Source organism: Penicillium manginii, assembly GCF_028828005.1.
Source record: "Penicillium manginii strain IBT 31320 chromosome Unknown utg000008l:1.0-3226943.0:1.0-3228205.0, whole genome shotgun sequence".
NCBI lineage: Eukaryota > Fungi > Ascomycota > Eurotiomycetes > Eurotiales > Aspergillaceae > Penicillium > Penicillium manginii.
In genome coordinates, this window is record NW_026643109.1 from 1134834 (window position 1) to 1155294 (window position 20461).

At 51.2% G+C, this 20461-nt stretch overlaps 7 protein-coding genes across 7 annotated transcripts; 5 read left to right on the forward strand and 2 right to left on the reverse strand.

Annotated features, from left to right (window-relative positions):
• Nucleotides 1-56: 56 nt before the first annotated feature.
• N7533_011074 (uncharacterized protein) lies at nucleotides 57-1043 on the forward strand (the record flags this gene model as incomplete). Its single annotated transcript, XM_057107724.1, has 1 exon — nucleotides 57-1043. One exon carries the CDS (start codon nucleotides 57-59, stop codon nucleotides 1041-1043), a length of 987 nt encoding a protein of 328 aa, XP_056955102.1.
• Nucleotides 1044-1052: 9 nt separating this feature from the next.
• N7533_011075 (uncharacterized protein) lies at nucleotides 1053-3113 on the forward strand (the record flags this gene model as incomplete). Its single annotated transcript, XM_057107725.1, has 1 exon — nucleotides 1053-3113. One exon carries the CDS (start codon nucleotides 1053-1055, stop codon nucleotides 3111-3113), a length of 2061 nt encoding a protein of 686 aa, XP_056955103.1.
• Nucleotides 3114-4196: 1083 nt separating this feature from the next.
• On the forward strand, nucleotides 4197-4733 carry N7533_011076 (uncharacterized protein; the record flags this gene model as incomplete). Its single annotated transcript, XM_057107726.1, has 2 exons — nucleotides 4197-4274; nucleotides 4413-4733. The coding sequence occupies 2 exons, from the start codon at nucleotides 4197-4199 to the stop codon at nucleotides 4731-4733; spliced, it is 399 nt and encodes a 132-aa protein (XP_056955104.1).
• A 361-nt stretch (nucleotides 4734-5094) lies between these two features.
• N7533_011077 (uncharacterized protein) lies at nucleotides 5095-8164 on the reverse strand (the record flags this gene model as incomplete). The annotated part of the gene is made up of 6 exons (XM_057107727.1): nucleotides 5095-5809; nucleotides 5894-5970; nucleotides 6065-6094; nucleotides 6319-6515; nucleotides 6817-7440; nucleotides 7525-8164. 6 exons carry the CDS (start codon nucleotides 8162-8164, stop codon nucleotides 5095-5097), a joined length of 2283 nt encoding a protein of 760 aa, XP_056955105.1.
• A 976-nt stretch (nucleotides 8165-9140) lies between these two features.
• N7533_011078 (formin-mediated actin nucleation enhancer) lies at nucleotides 9141-12296 on the reverse strand (the record flags this gene model as incomplete). Its single annotated transcript, XM_057107728.1, has 2 exons — nucleotides 9141-12041; nucleotides 12135-12296. The coding sequence occupies 2 exons, from the start codon at nucleotides 12294-12296 to the stop codon at nucleotides 9141-9143; spliced, it is 3063 nt and encodes a 1020-aa protein (XP_056955106.1).
• A 1463-nt stretch (nucleotides 12297-13759) lies between these two features.
• Nucleotides 13760-17479, forward strand: N7533_011079 (putative PAB1 binding protein (Pbp1); the record flags this gene model as incomplete). Its single annotated transcript, XM_057107729.1, has 5 exons — nucleotides 13760-13914; nucleotides 14251-14437; nucleotides 14509-14782; nucleotides 14837-16633; nucleotides 16755-17479. The coding sequence occupies 5 exons, from the start codon at nucleotides 13760-13762 to the stop codon at nucleotides 17477-17479; spliced, it is 3138 nt and encodes a 1045-aa protein (XP_056955107.1).
• A 1566-nt stretch (nucleotides 17480-19045) lies between these two features.
• Nucleotides 19046-19781, forward strand: N7533_011080 (dynein light chain Tctex-type family protein; the record flags this gene model as incomplete). Its single annotated transcript, XM_057107730.1, has 4 exons — nucleotides 19046-19075; nucleotides 19204-19242; nucleotides 19344-19418; nucleotides 19491-19781. The coding sequence occupies 4 exons, from the start codon at nucleotides 19046-19048 to the stop codon at nucleotides 19779-19781; spliced, it is 435 nt and encodes a 144-aa protein (XP_056955108.1).
• Between the last annotated feature and the right edge of the window lie 680 nt (nucleotides 19782-20461).

The following is a 20461-nucleotide window of genomic DNA, read 5'->3' on the forward strand; positions in this document are numbered from 1 at the left end:
AATGTCGGCTATAATTTTGCAAATCTAACCTGTCTGTCACGCGTGATATGTCAACGATGTCTATAGCAACGAAGGCCAAGAAGGCCGCGGATCTGTTCGAGCAATGGCGAGAAAGATCTCTACTCTTGTCCACAGAGTTGGAGTACGCTGAAAACCAACTTTTCCGGTTCAATCTGTGGACATCCAACAACTATATCTTCGAATCCCCTCGTGCATCGATGGATTGGAGGTTGCGAAATGCTCCTTTGCTACAGTCGGCCATGAATGACCTCTTGGAAGATCTCATTTTGAACCTGATCGGTCAGTCTATATCACCTTTCACGCAGTCATTTATGCTCATAAACTCCCAAGAATCGCAAAATACACCTCGCCAAACCGAAGAGCTCTTGACCGGAAATCCAACCGCAGCGCCAAACGTCGAAGACACGCTCGACCAGCTATTCCGTTTTTCTCGAGCCGTTCGTCGCTCGGGCATGCTTCACCGACTTGTGAAGATTGCGAATCATACTGAATATGGGCCTGATGGGGTAAATCTCACCTCGAAGTTTCATATGGCGACTAGCAGAATCATTGATCACTACTTGAAAGGATGCAATGCTAGTCAGGAGCTTCGTGAGCGCTTGGTGGACACTATATGCCTACGGCAAAGAAATTTCTCATACCTCAAATCCCAGAAAAAAACACGTTCCGTGCCAATGCAAGTCTCTGAACAACTGCCATCTGGCGCAAGATCCACCTTCGCACCCAGCTTCAGTGTCATGACGCCCGTGACAAGGACAGGGCACAAAGAGAAATCTATCCAATTTAAACCCCGTCTAGATCTGCGGCGCTCATTGTTGACGGCGACAACAGCACAAATTGATCATGTCCCACTGGATCGCTCAATTCAGTCGTCAATAGCTGCTCCACAGCCCGATGTTTCAGATGAAGACCCGGAGCTTCCACGGCCGCCTGTTGTCCCCTTTGGTCGCAAAGAGTGGGAGTGTCCTTACTGCTTAGTGGTTTGTCCCGTCAAAGAATTTCGACCCGAAAACTGGAGGTAAGTTCACATCATGACATTTCGGGACCCGCTATTTGACAGAAGACCCACTACCGTCTTCTCTCTAGATCTCATGCCAGCTCCCATACTAATAGCCACAACTGATTATGATAGGAAGCACATTGTGGCAGACATCATGCCATACCTCTGTGTCTTGGAACCTTGTCCAATGTCAGCAGCACTCTTCAAGTCGAAAAAGGACTGGCTAAGTCACATGAAGAATGGACACAAATTAGAGAGCTGGACATGTTTGGATCATGATACAAAATTATCATTTCCAAAGATATCCGACTTTTTCCAACACATGCACGATCAGCATTCTGATGAATTCGAACAAGATGATTTGGATGATCTTGCCGACGCATGCTTTGAGAGCATAACAACGAGCCCGGCATTTGATAAATGTCCCTTCTGTCCAGATAATGGCCAAAAAGATACTATACTGGCGGATGGTGGTATCCAGCACCTTGCCAGTCACCTGATGTCGTTTTCTCGGATCTCATTCGATGGGTACATGGAGGAACAGAATCCGTCCTCGGATGCCTCGAGTTCAACTGATCAAACAGGGTCTTCTGCGAAGCAAATAGTCTCAGAAACTATCACGGATGGACTACAGCCAGGCTTCTTTGAATATCTAGAATACCATGATATGATTCATTTCGATCTCCTTGAATCTCATCAGATTCCACCGAACCCCGATGAGGAAAATTGGGAGCTCTTTTGGGAGACGCAAAAAAGATCCCAGCGATGTATCAATGATGATCCGATTCTTCAAAGTTTCAGCCAGAATCTTCCAAGGGATGAGCATTTTGAGCACCAGATCACACTACACGAAGTCTATCGCTCTGAGACGGGCTACACTGCTTATTTGAAATTTATTCAGTACAATTATCGGAGTGATATTGCGTTGAAGGATAAAGAAGTGGCCTTCACTCTTCAAATTCACCTTGGCAAACTGATAATGCGGCATGATATGCTGGCTAGTAGACTTCACCATCGCGAAGTTGACCAGCAGGGACATTACATTGATACCCTTGGAGATTGGCTTGATGAATCAAAACGCCATTTCATGGAATATTTTGAAGCGGCCTCAGAAGTTATCAGACACGGCTATCCATTGGATATACCACAATTCGAATCATACGGCAGTCCAAGAGTTGGAATCGATATCGACACCCATCTAGAGTCGCCTAAATGGAGGCTCGAACGCTACAGACACTTTCTGTCGTCATTTTATGAGACAGAGACTCGTTTGTATACCAAACGCAGAAGTTCTGCCTCGGTTATCCAACAGATAGATAAGCTGCTACATTATGCAGTTTCTCTTCTCGGAATCTGCAGCTCAGACGCAGTCTTTTACTTACCTTATGACAAATCCCATGTTGAAGGCAAGTACCCAAATGCGGAAGAAGCGATATTGGACCGTCTCGGGCTTGCGATCACCCAACGGCGCTCACTGATCCTATATCGTCAGCGCCGACAGCACAAGCTCGACAAAGATATAAACTGGGACACTGATGACGATGAATACGAGGAATTATCGAATAATGACCATGAAACAAAAAACAAGAAGTCTCTGGCAAGCGAGCCAAGCGATATCTGCTGGAGTGCAGTGAATGGACGAGGAGAAGATTTCCAACCTTTTCCGGAACTTCCAATGAAGGGGGCTCCATTCAAATGTCAATTCTGTTTTTCTATTATTTCAATTCCCGATCAGAGGTCTTGGATGTCCCATGTCTTCGCTGATCTCATGCCATATATTTGTTTCTACCCGGACTGTCCAACGCCAAGTCGACTCTATGAACATCGGAGGGAATTGTTTGACCATTTGCTGAGCCAACATGCCATATCGGACAATCCTGATATACATACGGATTGTCCACTCTGCCAAGATTCTTATTCATCTGGAAAGCAGTTTGAGAGACACCTAGGCCACCACCTCGAACAGCTAATGCTTTTCGCACTGCCTCGATCAAAAGAAACCAAACGCACCATTGACACTGTATCACAGACTACATTCAATACATATGAAAGACAACGGGTAGGAAAGGAGAGGAGAGGACGGTCTCTCTAAGACACGCCACAGCACCTCAGGCTGCGAAGGTCCGAGGCACCCTCGCCTCCTCGCCAACTTGACCGGGAAGTATTCAGAGAGATGATGGGTATGCGTACCCAGGGTGACCGGATCAGCTATCATAGATAATTATACTTCCACTTCAGTCCTTGGATTCTTGTTAAATTATACTCAGTATGAAAGATAGACTTATGGTGTCGGTTCTATGCTAGACTACTACTAGTATTACTAGGTGGGATTGGAGCAGGGAAACATCCATCAACTAGTCCAATCAAAATTCTTCAACTCTCAAGATTCTAGAACCAATCATCTCTTCCATTCTTGAACATAGGAATAGTAGGCAGTAGTTATCACAAATCTTGATAACCGATTATGGTCATCAAATTCCAAGTTCAGGTCAGGTAGGATCGAGATTTGTCGCGGACAGTCTCATAAAACGAATTCAGCATAATCAAACCTGGTAAACCAAAATAGAAGCACAATCGAAGCCAAAGTTATGTAGTGGTTTTTAGGCAGCCATCCATACTATCTTCCTTTCTCACTTTCTTCCACACCTCCCTCTCTCCCTCTCCCCCTCTTCCATAGCACATATCACACATATTACCTCCACACTACTACACGTACGCTCCGTACAGTAGTACTTCCGAGTCCAAGCAATCAAGACAACTGATGTAGTCATTGTGCTCAGCTTCCAAGGTTGAATATCTGGGCAGGTTGGAGGGGAAACGGGTCTGCTAACTAGTAGTAGGGCCCCGCTTTCGCCGATCACAACACAGTCTAGATATAATCAAGCAAGTCCAATGTATAATACTGGAATTATGCAAATTATCATCTATGAAACCATCGATTCCCATAAAAATAGCAATGCCAAGTCTCAATTCATCGCAACAGTGCCCATGATAGTGCTAGTATACGGCTCCCTTGCTGAGAAACGCGGATGCCTGGTCTCAGCCCCCAACTCGAGCCAACCACCCGACATCTGACCGGAGTTAGTTATAAATCACCCTTCGACCCAACAACAAAGCTCTCCTCTCTGCACAGGGCACCAAAGAAGAAACTATGCAAGCAATCAGAACAATCATCATGAATACCAAACCAACCGAAGAAGTCCCCGCCTACGAAGAGCTCTACGAGCAAACCCCACAAAACAAAAGAACAGGTGTATGTCACCCAGAAACTCCCGACCAAGCCCACTGGCAGAGACCCCAGACCCGCGGTATCCAAGCTGGGACTCAAACCTACTGCTACTAGCAATGGTGCGGAACTACCAGTACACCTAACTAACATCATATCAACCAGTACTCGCACATTCCCACATACCCAGATGCAGACCTAGAAAACCAGTCCCCAGGACTCACCCACACCCACGAGGTCGAGTTCGGTCTGCCCGCACTGGGCTCATCCAGTACCGGACTGCAACTACAACAGTCGCCACGAGAACACTTTCACTGCGAGACATGCGATCTGCAGCGTGAGCGGCGTGAGAAGCGAGACTCGGAACAACGTCATTGCCAGACTGTTTCGCGGACGTTTATGTTTTTCGGACTTATGTTGACGCTTATTTTGATTATTACGCTTCCTACTGTTGCTGCTATTGTTAACAGGAGGCGTAGGTATTAGTGTTGCGTTAGCTAGGGTCGGGAGATAGGTTGGGTTCAAGTTGTGGCGTGGTGTGGGACTACTTGTTAGTCGTAGTCCTGGAGTATGCAAAAGGATGCCCGTATTAGCATTGAGTACTGATGATTTTGGCATTGGGTGAAGATGTGGTTATGTTGGAACGCAAACTAGAATGTAAATAGTGCTATGGACTGAATTTGATCAAGGTATTCGTGTGATTCTTTTGTGGAAATGCGAAACAAGTCTTTTGTATATCCTTCTAGGGGAAGATCTAGCTTGTGATACAGGACCGGTGATACAGAACGAGAACAGTTAGGGTATATCGGGACATGCCAAATTTTGTTTACTTTCTTCCCGATCTCCTTTACTTCTCCTCGCGCATCTTCCGGAAGAAATCCATCACACCAGTGAACACCACGAGGAGGATACCACCACCGGGTCCGAGACGCAGCACCTTGGGGATAAAGCCCTTGTACAGTGCACCGAAGCCCTCCTCCTTCATGACGGTGCCAATGGCAGGCCAGGCCCAGTTGTACTTGGGAATCTGACCGGGAACCTTGGTAGTGTTTTGGATGCGGGACTTGACGACGTCCATGGGGGTGTTGAGGATCGTACCAGCGATACCACCAATGGAACCGGCAATCAGGTCGTTACGGGTCTGCTGGCTCTTGTTACCGGGCTCGGGCTTGGGCATTTGCTCGCGGACCTGGAAGATACAGCCGAAGTAACCGGCGTTCCACAGGATGTGACGCCACAGGGTGGACTCCAGACCGTTGTACATGGCCAGAGGGCCCTCTGTCTGAACGATCTTCTTGACGACATCCAGCATACCGTTGTACTTGCCCGCAGAGGCCTTGTCTTGCAGACGGATCTTGACCAGCTCGAAAGGAACAACAACGAAGGCCTCGGTGGCACCGGCGGTGGCACCAGTCAGGATGGCCAGGGACTGGGTCTGCTGGGTCACGCCAAAGGCGCCGCGGTAGAAGGTACCCCAGCTGTCGTTAGCGGCGAACTTGGTCGCACGCTTGGGAGCCTCCATCAAGATGGGGGCAGAGATACCGCGGTACAGGCGAGAGAAACTGTTGTGGATCTTTGTCAGTTTCGGAGCAAATGCCGATGGCCATTGCCATTGCCTGGGAACTCGGGTATTCATCAACACTCACCCCTCCTGCTTGATGATCTTGCGGAAGCAGTCAAACATGCCATTGTAGTGCTCGGCGCCGGGAACGGGAGTACCGCTCTGAAGTTGGCTATATGGAAGGCAGAAGTCAGTCGCTGCGCAGTGGTTCGGGTGACGCTCCCGAGGGCGGATGAGATAAGTGGATTGTGCTTACACTCGAGTCTTGACGACGTCCAATGGGTACCTGCAATCATATATGGTTAGAATGAATTGTTCATTTCTTCATTGATCGGGTTTCGCTTCGGAAAAGTTATTGCGACGAAAGGAAACGAAGGTTGAAGCGTACATCATCAAGATCTGGTCGTGCGGGGAGATTGATTAGCCACTGCGTGGGTGCCTCGCGGGCGCATGGAGTTTGGGCGTGGACTCAAAACAAATCACACGAGCAATTGGAATAGTGCGACATACCTCAGAGACACCAGCCACCGCACCGGCGGCGAACTGGTAGATGAAGGGGAGGGGCTTCTGTGGTGTGTCGGACATGATGGCGATGGACCTGGCGAGGGAGTTCAGCGAGGGGGCAAGATAGGAGCAGGATAGAACAAGGATAGAGGTAGAGGGCGGCGAGAATAGAAAATCTCCAATTCTCAACAACGGCGGAATGACTTACCAAATGCAGGATGAAGAGGGGAGAGGGGAAAGAGAACTTGAAGATGGAGAAGATGGAGATGGGGCGAGAGATGGGGAGAGAAGTGGAGTGGAGTAATCCGGTGTCGGCCAAATTCGGCGATACGGCAAGTGCCCGGAAGGTGCGACCGTCAAGGGACTCTAACTAAGAGGAGCTCACCGCAGGGAAGGAACGAACTGCCGCCTACTTCAATTTAACCGTGTATTACTCAGCCCCCGTGGGGTCGGGGAAAAAGGAAATGCCCGTTTTCATCTACATTCATCCACAAATAAACATACACATAGAACATACCACCATCCACACTATTGCCATCACCTTGCTAACTCGCACTTTCTGAGCTTCCCCCGTGGGTTGCTCCTTTGCTACAGTCGTCGCTGCCGACCCTGTCGCCGTACAACTTGCACCACATACATATTCTTGCGGACAACATCCCCCACCCGCCGTATCTGAGCAACGGAACCACCCTTGTGCGCATTTCCCTGAGCGGGAGGCCGAGTTACCTGTAGCCACTGGAGCCACAATGGTCTTGCCGTTGGATGTGAAAGTGGTGGATTGAGTGGTCGGGCACGAAGTCGTATCACAATTCCTTCCTGTTTGGCAGCAGCCACCTTGGTAAACAGCAGAGCAGGCATAGAACCCCGTGGGACACAAGTCTGTCCGACCGGTTGCTGTATGGGTACCAGTCGTTGTCGTTGACATGATCGGGCGTCCCGGCGCACCTAAACTATCCGTCCCCGTCTCCGTCGCAGTGGAGGTTGACTCAGCTGTCGATGCTGTCGATGTCGTGGATGCCCTAGACGTATTGGACGTGGTGGTTGTAGTCCCGGTCGATGCAGAGTGTGTATCCTGCGGCTGAGTCGAATAAGTAATTGTAGAAGTCGTCACTGTATTATCCTCTGTCACTGTAACGACCGAGGTATATGCACCTTCTTCGCGTTAGCATTCCACTTCCGATCCTAACGTTGAGTGAGCATCAATTAACTCACATCCACCCTCCACACAAGCAAACCCCGGGATACAGCATCCCCCACCTAGGGCCTTCGAACAAGCCGTATACCCACTCTGGCAAGACCCGATTCTCTCAGAACAGCTCTGCCCCTTCGGACAACACCCCACAGTCCCATAGCCCGTATCCCGAATAACTTCACACGTATCGCCAGTCCCGCAGCAGCGATCAGACCGATTGATACTCAAACACGCATTCGTGCCAGTCGGACACTTGAAATCCCGTCCGAAGAGGCTACGCAGGGCAAACCCAGGGTCCGCGAGACCAGAGAAAGAAGGTGTGAGGGGATGCGAGCGAGCGAGGACCTGGGCCTGGGCCTGAGCTGGTGGAGAGCCAGCCTCTTTTTCCCCATGATGATCCAAAGACCGACTTTCAACTTCTGCATTGGTGGAATCATTCCCAGAAGCACTTCCCAAAGCTTGTTCGAATTGCCAGTATTCGAAGAAGAACTTCTCTCCTTCGTCCTCGCTCATCTTCCGGACGCCTTGGATGGGCGAGTCCGCGAACCAGGCCTCAATTTCTGCATGGCGACGGAGAATGATGCCATCGTCTAGCTGTGCATGACTCAGTCCCGATCTGAATACGAGCAAGGTGATTGCGGATACATGTCGGAGATGCATGGGGGCGCTTCCAATGAGTAATGGTGGTATCGGCCGGAGAGCAGCAACGTAGCGGCGAGAGCACAGTGAATGCAAGAAATAACAGGTAAATGTGTATTTAGATCTGTGTAATATTATTAGCACGAGAGCGCCATGCAAACTCGCCCGGGAGAAAAGACTGTCGTACAGAGGTATTTCTATGTCTCTGTAGACCGGCTCGGGTTAGACGGGTTGGAGATGAGGCTGAGAAACACGAGGTTGTGGATTCGTGTGGGTCAGAGTTGGAAATCGTTGATCATTAAGCTCATAAAATTCGTAATACAAATGGAATCGGGGTCCAAGATTATCTGACACTCAGAAAAGGACTGGGGCAGGTTTTAAGGTGCGGAAAATGGATGGCTGGGGGTGAAACCCCAGTAGCCAGCCCTTTCGTTAGGCAGCCAGTCTGTCACCGCGAGTCTAGAGAGACAGACCTTGGCATTAAGTTCAAGGTGAAACAATAAAAGATCTGCCACTGCCAATTGGCAGAATAGGTCCTGTCTGTAAAGAGGAATTCTTGTCTAATACGTTTATCGCTAAAATAAGATATAAAGGTGACAGTGGTCCTAGGTAAATCGTTGAATATGGAAGATATAAGGGGGTATGAAGGCTGGCATCGCATTGAGCATTGAAAGGGCAAATGGAAAAACTACCTATTAACCCACGGGCCAACTCCACGCGCAATGTGAACAAGATATTCTTGAAACAGACCACAGTCGTGGCAGGGTATCGTCAATAAGTGACATGAATGCAGGGCAAAAACAACGGATGATGGTGGGGGGGTAGGGATGGCCAAGGTGAATAATAGAAAAAAACAAACAAACAATGGTATAACATGGGGGTCGCCACAGGTATAGACGCGAGATGCGAAATCAAATCCATCGCCAAGGAATGCACAAAATTGTCAAAAGTGAAATTGGGGGGTGTGTGGGGTAGTTTTGGGGAGACAGGAGATAAATCAAGACTCAGGTGCTTTCTCCGCACTAGAATCGTCGGGACTATCTCTCTCCTTCTTCTCCTCTTCTTCTGTCGGGGTTTCATCCTTAGGTGCGGCCTCCTCGCCGCTACCTTCTTCAACCGCAGCTTCTCCGGACTCCTCCTTCTCGCCATCGGATTTTTGCTCTCCTGCTGCTGCTTGTGCAGCCGCGGCTTCGGCTTCGGCTTTCTCCATCTCCGCGTTGCGGGCCTGTTGTCTGTCCCAGACTTCCTTGCGAATGCGATCGTCTTTAGCGTTACGCAGACGCTCGGCCTCTTCAACGCCCCCGCTCTTCTTGAGCTTATCCTCTTGCACGAAAGCACCGAGCTCCTTCTGGAAGAGATTGGCACGTCGATTCTCGAGCTCCTTCTTGCGGGCCTTCTCAGCGCGCTCAATGGCCTCGATTCGGCTTTCGTGATTGGGCTGGAGCGCGCGTACCTCGCCGAGAACACCGTCCTTGGCCTTGACCGGATCAACTGTGGGGTCAATGCCAAGGGTACGCGAGGTAGCGCGCAATGTGACTGCGCCGTTGGCTTTCTCCTGCGCTTGTTCTTTGGTAGCTTGTTCGACCAGGGCGAAGGTTTGTGCGGCCTTTTCGAGATCGTCTTGCAGGTCAGCAGCGAGGTCTTCCTGCATCGTGAGTTGGTCTCGCTCCTCGCAGACGAGTTGCAACTCCTTCTCCCAGATCTTGGTCCAGATGGGCTTCTCGCGGCCCAGGAAGTCTTGCATCTTCTTGATTTCCTTCATCACGTTGCTGATATCACGGCTGACGCCCTCCAATTGTCGTGGCAATGGGCGGACACCGCGTTGCACAACGTCCTTGCGCAAATCCTCAACTAAATCCTGAAGATCGTCGACGCGTGCGACAAGGCGTTCGGATTCATTAGCCAGCTCCTTTTTGCCGGTTCCGACACGTGCTCGGCCGGCATCTCCCTCATAGCTTGTAACAGCGACGTCCTCTGCAGCAGTCTTGACCAAGCTTGCTTTGGCGCGAAGGTCAGTCATCGAGCCAGTGATGTCGGATTGGAAGTTGGTAAAAGTTTGCCTGACAACGGCCAGGTCACGACGCAGGCTTTGAAGTTCACCGATGGGGATACCAGTTCCAGACGGCAAGGCGATCTTACTGACGACGCCGGAGCCAGACGATGATGAGGGAGTGGCCGCGAGACGAGCCATTTCCTTTGCAGCCTCCAGCTGACGATCGGAGACACGTTGAATGACGGTTCCCTGGCCGCTGAGCGCCTCTTTCACGCTTTCCACTAGAGTACGCACGTTTCCAAAACTGTCATCAAAGTGCTTCTTCACTTCATCAAGACTATCCACATTCAACACGAGGACCGAACGGTCCTTGACATCGCTCAAATCTTCAAGCTCATGGCGAATACCGGAAATTGGATCTTGGATGTAAATTTCAGGAAGGTCCATGCCGTTATTGTGAACATTCCATGCGAATTTCTCGATGAATGCCAATTGGAGTCGCCCGATGGTCAGTTCTGCGATGCCTTCTAGCAGAACATACTTCTTGATCTTGCTCTTGTACTGAAGGAACAGGGTCAGTTCTTTCCCTGGGGATGGTTGGTCGACAGCGAGCTGAGGAATCGGAGGAGGTGTAGCTATATCGGCTGGTTCGATTCCATCTTTCTTTGGTGTTTGTGGGGCTATCTCGCGAACGGGAGAAGAGCCACTCTTCTCGGGATCAAAGGCATCGCCTAGGGAGGGGCCAGGCTTGGGTGGTTGTGGGAAATGAGGGGTGGATAAATCCGCGACAGGGCTTGTCGGTAGCTCCTTTTCGACGAGCGGCTTATTTTCTGCGGGTGCCGGGGAGGGCCCCTCGGTTTCGGTGGAAGCCTTCGGAGATTCCTCCTGTACTGCCTGGGGGATGTTGGCAGCGGCCTGGGCCTGCCCGACTTTAGTGACGTCTTGGGAGCCTTTCGTGGATCGTTGGCGCGAGTGTTGATAGGGCCCTCGGAGGCGCACGGCGTTAAGCGATTCGCGCACATCGCGCCCCCGGTTGGGGACTGGTGAATTTTGTGAGGGGATGACGGGCACACCATTCGAAGATGTACCCAGGTGTTTCTGAATCTGGTAGGCAGAGAAACGACGGGAAGCACGCCGCTCTAGCTCACCACTTCTCTGTAAAGCGCCTAGCGCATCGTCCTGCTTCGGCGGAGGCGGCGGGGCAGGGAAGTCTGGCGGTGCTGCTGAGGGAGTCGCCCGAGGTGTCGGTTCGTTGTCTGATGTTGCCTGGGAGAGCAACTGCTGGGATTCCTTGTGCGAGGCATCTCGCTCTGAGTAGCTTGAGCCAGATGGCCCCGGGGAGGTGCGCTGTTGGGAGGGCGAGTCTTCCAACGAACCATTGCTTCCGTATCGACGTGCCGACCGTTTAGGAGATGGCACACTACCCGGAGGCAATATTGACGCAGCAGCTTCATCGTAGAGCTGTCCAATATTTGTCTTCTCGCTGGCCAGGCTTCCGGCACTCGCCTGCCGCCCGGGCATCCCACTTCGACCCTCTTCCTTCTGCTGTCGAGACCGTAGGCGCGCTTGCTTCTTCTTCAGACCGTGGAGGAGGTTTATGATGATATCGCGAATTTGAGGGAGGTATCGGTCGAGGCTTTGCGGGGATGCATCCTGGCTGAGGGTGTCTTCGAGTATTGTGCGCAGTACATCAGGCACGGGACCCAAGTCCGAGGTCTCGACACCGATCGCATTGAAGGCGCGACAGGCGAGGTTGAATTCATAACCGAGGCGCACATACACGTCTGACACATCTGTTTCCGAGGCGGCTTTGCGAGACCACTGTGTCAAGGTTTCGAGGAGTTGTTTGGTTGCCACTAGGAGATGCGTGACGCTCTTTTCGATTTGGGAAATCTGTTTATCGGGCTGTGAGAGTGTAGGACAAAGCGGCTTTGGTCAGCGAACAGTTACAGGAAATAGCAAAGGCGAAGCGAGAAGATGGGATCAAATAGCACATACCACTATTTTGGTAGATTGGGAGCGGCCAGAGGCCGACGAACTGCGGCCTGACGCTGAGGCCATGGAGGAGGAGTCGGTGCTGCCGGAAACCGAGAGGTGTTGAGGACGAGGAGTAAGATCTTGGTCTCCAGAAGGATGAGACCAGGCGGGAGTCGACTGCATAGAACCGAGAAAGGACACGAGAAGGGGGGGGGTGGTTGGTGGATGACCCAGCCTCCGATCTGCATTTGTTGTGCAGAGTGCAGAGTGCAGCCTGAGTGCAGGGTGCCGTAAGATACTATACGGTCAAATACGGTATTGTACAGTATACCCTAACCTAACCTAACCTAGGCTCTACCCTAGCCTAGGCTCTACCCTAGCCTAGGCTCTAGCTCTAGCCATAACTACCCTCGTCGATCCACGGCACTAAGGTACCTTTTCTTTGGTCTGTACCACCATTTCAGCTTGCAGTGGCCGCGGCAGCTCCCGCGCTTATCCACTCATTCTATTGACTCTATTCTGTATCCTAGGATGTATATAGGATAGAGTCAATAGCATATTATTATCTTAGGGAAGCTATATACACTTGACAGAGTAAAATAAGTAGTATTCTCTATTCTTAGCCTCCCAGTAAGGCATCATTCGCTAGTTGACTAGTCTCTATTGGGCGTCACCGTATCCTGACCACGCCAATCGGTCGCCTAAGATTTTGCTTCTTTTTCACATTAACCAGGATGGTCATAGAAAAATCCCACACAATATCCATACAGTCACAGGCATGATCGACCGGACTCAAAATGAACGCGGGTCATCTAGCGTGCCCTAATGCAGGACAATTCCATACGTCTTGCCCTATCTATGTATGGATGGAGTAAGAGTATGCAATCTTCCCTCTTCTATTGAATTGTGGGTCAAGCTGAGTTTGGTATAATATCATCTCCATTCCTGTGTGTAATAAAAAAGAAATATATACATAATTTGAAGTAGGTAAATGGAACTGTCTTATGTATGAGATGTTCGGATAATAATCAACTTGAATCATCTCCCACTACATACGTCAGTACGTAGCATGTAATGTATTGCCAATACAGTCACCCCGGGGCAGTCCTGGGTTGCGCCCCCACCAAAGAGTACTAGTAGAAGCAGTAAATAGTCGAGTATTGTCTATCTTTATAATCCGTAGAATTATGTTATTCAACTGTACGCTAAATGAAAATGCACCCATTCAATAATTCATTAACTCCTTATATCATACCAAATACTGCCTATTGTCCGAGTTCAGGGTCGCACCGTATTGTATGTACCATCGTATTAGCCCATACACCTGCTTTCCCTCTGTTCTCTCTCCTCCCTCTCTCTTTCCCCTTCTGTTCTTTCTACTCGCACTTCCCCCCCCCGTGACTTCCATCAATTTCCTGTTCCTTCAGTTTTCCCCTCCTTCTTTTTCTTCACATCCATCCTCGTCACCACCCCCTTCGACTCCCTTATCTGCCCCCAGTGTGCCGCGCATACTATCGTTTCCCCACCCCCATCCCCCTTGTCCTATTTGTGCAGGCGGTGTGTGGTGGTTCTGGCTGTGCCTCCTCGCGGCTTTCCGCCGTGTCAAGTTCCACGACGCAAGTCTGCCCTGACTCCCGAGTCAATCAATGGCTTCCACTCTCAACTCGACGCCGGCTGCGAACAGCTCAGGCAATCCCAACAACCCCTCTCAGAATCCTGGAAGACCAACTCTCCGATCAAGCGCCAACTCCAAAGTAGACGGCCGCCGACAGTCCGGTAGCCCTGGTGACGCTGGTCAACGGTACGTTCGACCTCTTCCAAAACGCCCTTCGCCCCCTGATCTGCCCTCCTTTCGTCGCCTTCCACAACCTCGACAATCGTTTGGTCTGAGATCCTGTCCCTTGGGACGAAATCTCATGGGGTTTCCTGGTCCCCCGCTCGTCCTCCTTCAATGAAATGGCCTCCGTGCACGTGCCCCTCGACCTCGCGAGCTCTCTTGCATTGTGGGCTGGCATGGCATTGTGTGCCCCAGAGAACCAATTGCAAGCGTCGGATCTCATGGCAATCGTTCATCTGCTTCTCTGGCTCCATCTTTACTTCTTGTACTTCGCTAACCGGGCCATGTCCCGTCCTATAGACGCTCCAACTCCCACAAAGCCTGGTCCCAAGGGACGAATCCCATCACCCAACGCTCCACACACGCCTCATCAAACGGAAATATGGCACAGAAGCAGTCTGGTTCCCCTCGCCCGGGCCAGAAGGAGTCCAACACTTTTGATAACCATGCGCATGATCGATTGGTCTTCTTGTTTGCCACATTCATTGTAAGTTGGGCTCAGTGTAGTTCAGTCCATCTCGCGCGCACGACTTCTTGCTAAAATGCTACTTGTTTTAGGGTCTGCCTACCACCATAACTACGAAGAATGGAGACAAATACACCGGCATTTTCTCCTCCTCAACTCTCGAGGCCAGCGATTCGTCTTTCCTGTTGAAGATGGTGCAGCGTGCTTCTCAGGAAAACCAGCCCAAGTCCAACGGCGTTAGCGATTCAACAACCCCTTATCTTGGAGCTGCTCCAGAACACAGCATGGCCTTTGATGTGAAGGACATCGCAGACATCTCAGTCCCCAATGTATCACCGGCAGAGGTATCGGCGAAAGAAACAAACGGTAAGCGCAAACCCATAATACAGTTCCGATCGGCTGTTAACATACTTTTCTCAGGGGCAGCCAAGTTCAGAACCGATGCTGATATCTCGGGTAACTTGGCCATGCGGGAGCGCACCTTGCAGCGCTGGGAGCCCGCTGAGGACGAAGCCCATATGTCCCTGGAGAGCTCGATGGGAAACAGCACCGGATGGGACCAGTTTGCAGCGAACGAGAAGCTCTTCGGCGCAAAGACTGACTACGACGAAAACATTTACACAACTTCTCTCGATCGCAGCTCTCCTGCTTATCGTCAACAGGCGGCCTCCGCGGCCAAGATTGCTGCCGAAATTGAGGGCACCAGTGCCGACAACCCTCACATGCGCGAGGAGAGAGGCCAGGTCGCGCCTGACACCGGTGATCAGGATGAGGAGGACAAGTACAGTGGTGTTCGTCGTGAGAACAAGATCTTCCCTCCTCTCCTCTCTGGACAGCCGAACAAATATACTCCACCGGGGCGCCGACAAGTTGGAGCACCCCCAGCTGCTCCCCAGAAACCAGCTGCTCCGACTGCTACCACGGCTAATGCTCCGACTGCTGCTGTTCAGACCCCCGTGGCGGAGAGCACTCCAAAGGATCAGCTTTCTACCCAGTCATCTGCCAGCACTGGAACTGAGCAGAAATCCGCTTCTACCGAGTATCACTCCGAAATTCCTGCCACTTCTGTGAAGCAGCGTACTGTGCCCGAAAATGCCACGGCTAACGTCGAGACCGAGGTGCTGGATCACTTCCGCCAGTTTGCCAACAGTGAGAAGATGAAAATGCAGGAGCGCCGTCGCAACCAAGCCAGCTATGACCGAACTGTCAAGCTTAATGAGCTGATGAAGTTTTCTCAGAACTTCAAGTTGCACACTCCGGTTCCCAAGGACTTAGTTCCCATTCTAGCCAAGGACCGCATCAAACAGGAATCTATCATCAATCGCGTATCTGAAGATAAGACCAGCCCGAAGTCCCCTTCTCCGGCCGTCGAGCAGAAGCCACAAGCTGGACGGGGCGGCCCCACTGGAGCTGTGCCCCCAGCCGCTCCCGCAGATCGCCAAAATGCTTTCCCCCGGAACCGCCAAGTCTATGCCCCCACCGGACCACATGCGGCTGGAGCTGGAGCTGGAGGCCGATTCCCTCAGCAGCCCATGCAGTCCGGTCGTCCTAGTGCCAGTATGCTCAGCCATCGCTTAGCAGATAACCTTCAGCAGCGAAAGGGTGCAGGCATAGGCCCGGTTCCCACGCCCCTACCAATTCAAGATGCTCGAGGCCCACCAACCGGCCCTGCAAATGAGCAGCCTCGAATCACTAGCCCCGTGAAAAGCCAGGCTCCCACGTCTTCTCTAGCTTCCAAGTTCAATGTCCGCGCGATGGAGTTCAAGCCTAATCCTGCGGCAAGCACCTTCACCCCGGGTGGCCCTCCCAGCGCCGCTCCTGCCGGTCCTGCAAGCAGCACCAATGCGGCTGCTGCCAGTCCTCGGCCATTCTCGCGCAACCGATCGGGCTCTCGTGCGACAACTCCATCTGCATTCTTCGGCAACCGGAAGCCTTTGCCCATCTCTGAAAGACACACCATCGATAACCAGTTCAACCCGATCAAACGTATGAAGAAGGAGAGCAGTGGTTCTGCAGAGAAGCCCTACGTATTCAACGGGTGTATTCCTCCTCCTTACAAGACGCTCCCGACATGGGATCACCCGGAGGCGAACCAGGACAAGACTTTTGACCAGATGTTCAAGCACCCTGGCGCCATCCAGTCGGTCTCGCCCCAAGGGCGGTCCGCCTCAAATAACCCTCATCTTCCTCAACAACACCCAATGCCCTTCCACCCCGGTATGGCCCCTTCTTCGGGTCCCCCCCAACGGGCCCCACCTCCATCATGGCCCACATGGCCCCGCGTCCGGCCACATGGACGATCAGCATCGCATGCAGATCTCCGCCTCGTCGTCTCAAGTCTTCCCATCCCCTCGGATGCAGCAAAGCGGCATGGGATACCCATCTCCCATGGCCCCTCATGCCCAAATCGCATTTGGACAGCCGGTGCCGGGATTCTACGGTGCCCCTCAGCCTGGCCATCTACCCCGATACCAAGGTGGTCCCCAATTTATGAACTCGGGCGTCGCTATGGGAGGAGCTCCAATGATGCAACAACCTTCCAATGGTCCCTACATGGGCGTTCCTCAGGGAATGTCGCCCTATAACCCACAGATGCCGATGTACTCACCTTCCCCAGGTCACGCTTACCCTCAGCATGCCCCTCCCCCGCAGTCACACAGCGGTTATCCCAGCCCAAGCCGTGGCGCGCCCATGATGATGCATCAAAACTCGCAGTCCGGCCAACCTCCCCAGATGATGTTCATGCCGTCCGGTCAGCCCGGCCAGGCAGGATATGGAGCTCAGCAACCCGGCCACAGTGAGTTTTTCCTCCGCCCTATTTGGGTTCCCGCGGCTTATCCACTCCCCTCAGTGCCCCCAGGTCGTGGCGGTTACTCCCAGCAGCAACCTCACTTTTCGTCCAGCCCACACCAGCCGCATCATTTCCCTCCGAACGCCCAGCACCGAACGCCCAGCAATGGATTTAACCAGGTGCCTCAGATGCCCCCTCAAATGGCCAACAATTCCAGTGCCAACGCTACCGCTGGCTCCCACTCGGCGGAACCAACGGACGAGGGTAAATGAAATGACATGACTTGATGATAAGATTTGGGTTTCCTGTCTCACTGTGAGATATCCATCCCGTCATGTGATCTGAGGACCGACTATGCGGATCAGGGTTGAAATATCTTGATCTCCATCCGCCCTCCTAGGTTTGGCACACTACACTTAGGGATCGCGCAATGATAAAAACGCCATCGAGGAGCTTGGGATGTGAGTAAATATGCTTCCACAATCTGTGACTAGGGGCTGACAAAACTCGCAGGTTCGCCGAGTGAAGTACATGTAGCAATGTCTATTACCACTCGCATTTGACTCAGAGGCTTTATGCAAGTCAAGTTCTTCTGAATTATCTTTCAATTCAGCCACCGCCGCCTCCAGCGCTTCGAACTCCCAAGTTTATCGCACCTAGAAATTTCGGGCCGCCTCATTTTGTCACATCGTGACAATTGACGGTGATTTTCTATCAGTGTTGTTTTCTTTCCGGCTTTTTTATTTCTTTTCGATTTTCCCTTTTTTTTCCCTTTCCCCTTTCCCTTTCCCAACTGTTCATATTCAGCGTGATGTTTTGTTTTCCCATGTCTTCAAACTATTGGAATGTGGTGAGTGTGCTTTTGTGAGGGGAGTGAGAGAGGATGGAGTGGAATAGGATGAGAGTGTGCTGTGTCGAGGAGGGTATGGGTATGGGCACTTCAGGACATAACTTCATGGCAACTTGAAGTTCGATGGTGATTGTTAGCAGTCCTACGGGATCCAATCAATGATGATAAGACATACTTTTTTTTTGACTAGAGCTGTAGTAGTAGTACGGGGACCTCCTCCAGGCCGAGGTCATTCCAACTTCCTTCAAGTTGGAAGGTTATCATTCCGTACTACCTAGGTCGGTACTAGTAGTACCTAGAAGTACCTATGCGTATCTACTAGTGGTGTTGGTGTTGAGCGGGTGTTATACACCCCTGGAGCGAGGAGCCTTGGAATATATCCATGAATTCTTCAGCCGCATCGACTAGACTACTAACTATTAGTAGAATAGTACTAGCCGCTGAGTCCATGGATATTGGCACCACCATGATTTCGACCTTGGACCTTGGATACCTAGGTACTATCTTCAGACTTCAAGGTCCCCTACAATCTTCAAGTACCTAGGTACCCATGTAGTTTACGAGTGTATATTTCTTATCTTTCGCAATAAACGTTATTTAGTTGACTGCTTACATCAGCCCACGCTAACAGCCCTGGAGCCAATCAGCACCCGCAATTCCCACGCGATGATGCCACCAAAACAATCCCGACCACTGCGACTCTGCCAATTCACTTTCGATCTTGAAGACAACCGATTCTCCTCAAAGGTACTCTCCGGTGAGATCAAACCCCAACCAGTCATGCTCAGACAATACAAATCGAGCTTCGATCAGCCTTCAGCCCCACCGACCGCCTCCACATCCGTCATGAACAAACGCGATCTCGCGGAGGTGCGGCGGGGACTGCAGAGGCTATATCGTGTCTAGAACCGTGCTCAAAGAAGACCTGCGCTAATTCAAGGCACTTGAATAGTATTTAAGAACCCTATCCACCAGCTCTACATACACAATGGCTGTCGACAGCACTACTTCTTCGTCGGTATGTTCTCGCCGTTACACCGCATTCCCAGAAGAGTATACCCCGAGTTGGTTGGAGACACAGCAAAGCAGCAGCAGAAGTTCGCGAAAAGCAATGACAACAATCCCGCTAACATTGATTCCTCCTAGCCCATCCCAATCCCGGAGTTGACAAAGATCACCACCGAGGTATGTCATGCCGCAGCACTTTCACTTCCACTTCCACTTCCACTTTCCCATTTGACGAAATATACCCGAAACATCGCAAGCTCACATCTTCAACGCTCTAGGCCTGCGACTCCGCTCTCAATGAAACAACCGAATACCAGCACGAGAAAGTCAGCGACTGGAACTCCTCCATCATCGTGAGTCCCCACTCCACACCATTCGACCATCCAATCCATACCACAACCCAACAAAACTAACCACCAACGCAGAACACCATCCTGAAAGCCCTCATCGCCGCCACCGCCCCCTCCGACTCCGAGACCAAGACCCCAGCCCCCTACCGCTTCACCGTGAACAGCACAATCGTGCAGCAGGGCCTCATCGACAGGACCGCCGCCGCGGACGGCACACAGACCAACGCCGGCAAGCGCGGCATGCACTCTGCCTCCGGCGCTTACTGGGACGTCAACCGTGACGGCATGTGGACTTACAAGTACCCCGGTGCGGAGGAGCGGGGTCTCGATGTCGTTGTCAGTGTTACTTGGTTTGCTGTGAACTAAGGACGCCGTGCTAGCCATAGCCAAGCCAGGCCAAGCCAAGCTAAGTCGGACCTTGAGACGGGTGTGTGGAGGTATACCCTTGAGAGTGAAATGAGTGAAATGAAGCTGGAGAGATAAAATAAGAGTGTTGTGGGGAGAGAAAAGAAGAGGCCCTGCTTGGGAGTAGCGGGGCAAATGCTATGTCTCTACCTAGGCTCCTTTGCTTTCTGTGTTTTTATTTCTTAATTGGCAGATATTTTTATTGATTTAGGGAATTATTCTGTCTTTGTCTTCTTCTTCTTCTTCTTCTTCTTCTTTTGCCTTGTATCTGTGACCCGGGTTCTTATTTTGTATGGGTTGAACGATCTGCAACTAGCTTGAATCTAGGAATTATGCTATACGGAGCGTTTGTTCGTTCCCGTAGATACACTGGACTAGTACTAGTAGTATGCGCAACTAAATTCCACTAGTATTGCTCAAAATCCTACTCTTACTAGTATCGATCTACTTGAGTAAGTACTATGGGATGAAAATGCCATTCCTATGTAATGGGGTAGCAGTGATTAAAAACATATCAAAATTCAGATATCAGATCGGATGAGATCCCTGGAGGTACAAGGTATTCTCCAAACAAGCATAAATCGTAGAGAAGCGGACCCCAAGCCGAAAAGCTGGACGCTAAGAAATGGACCCCCTGCGCC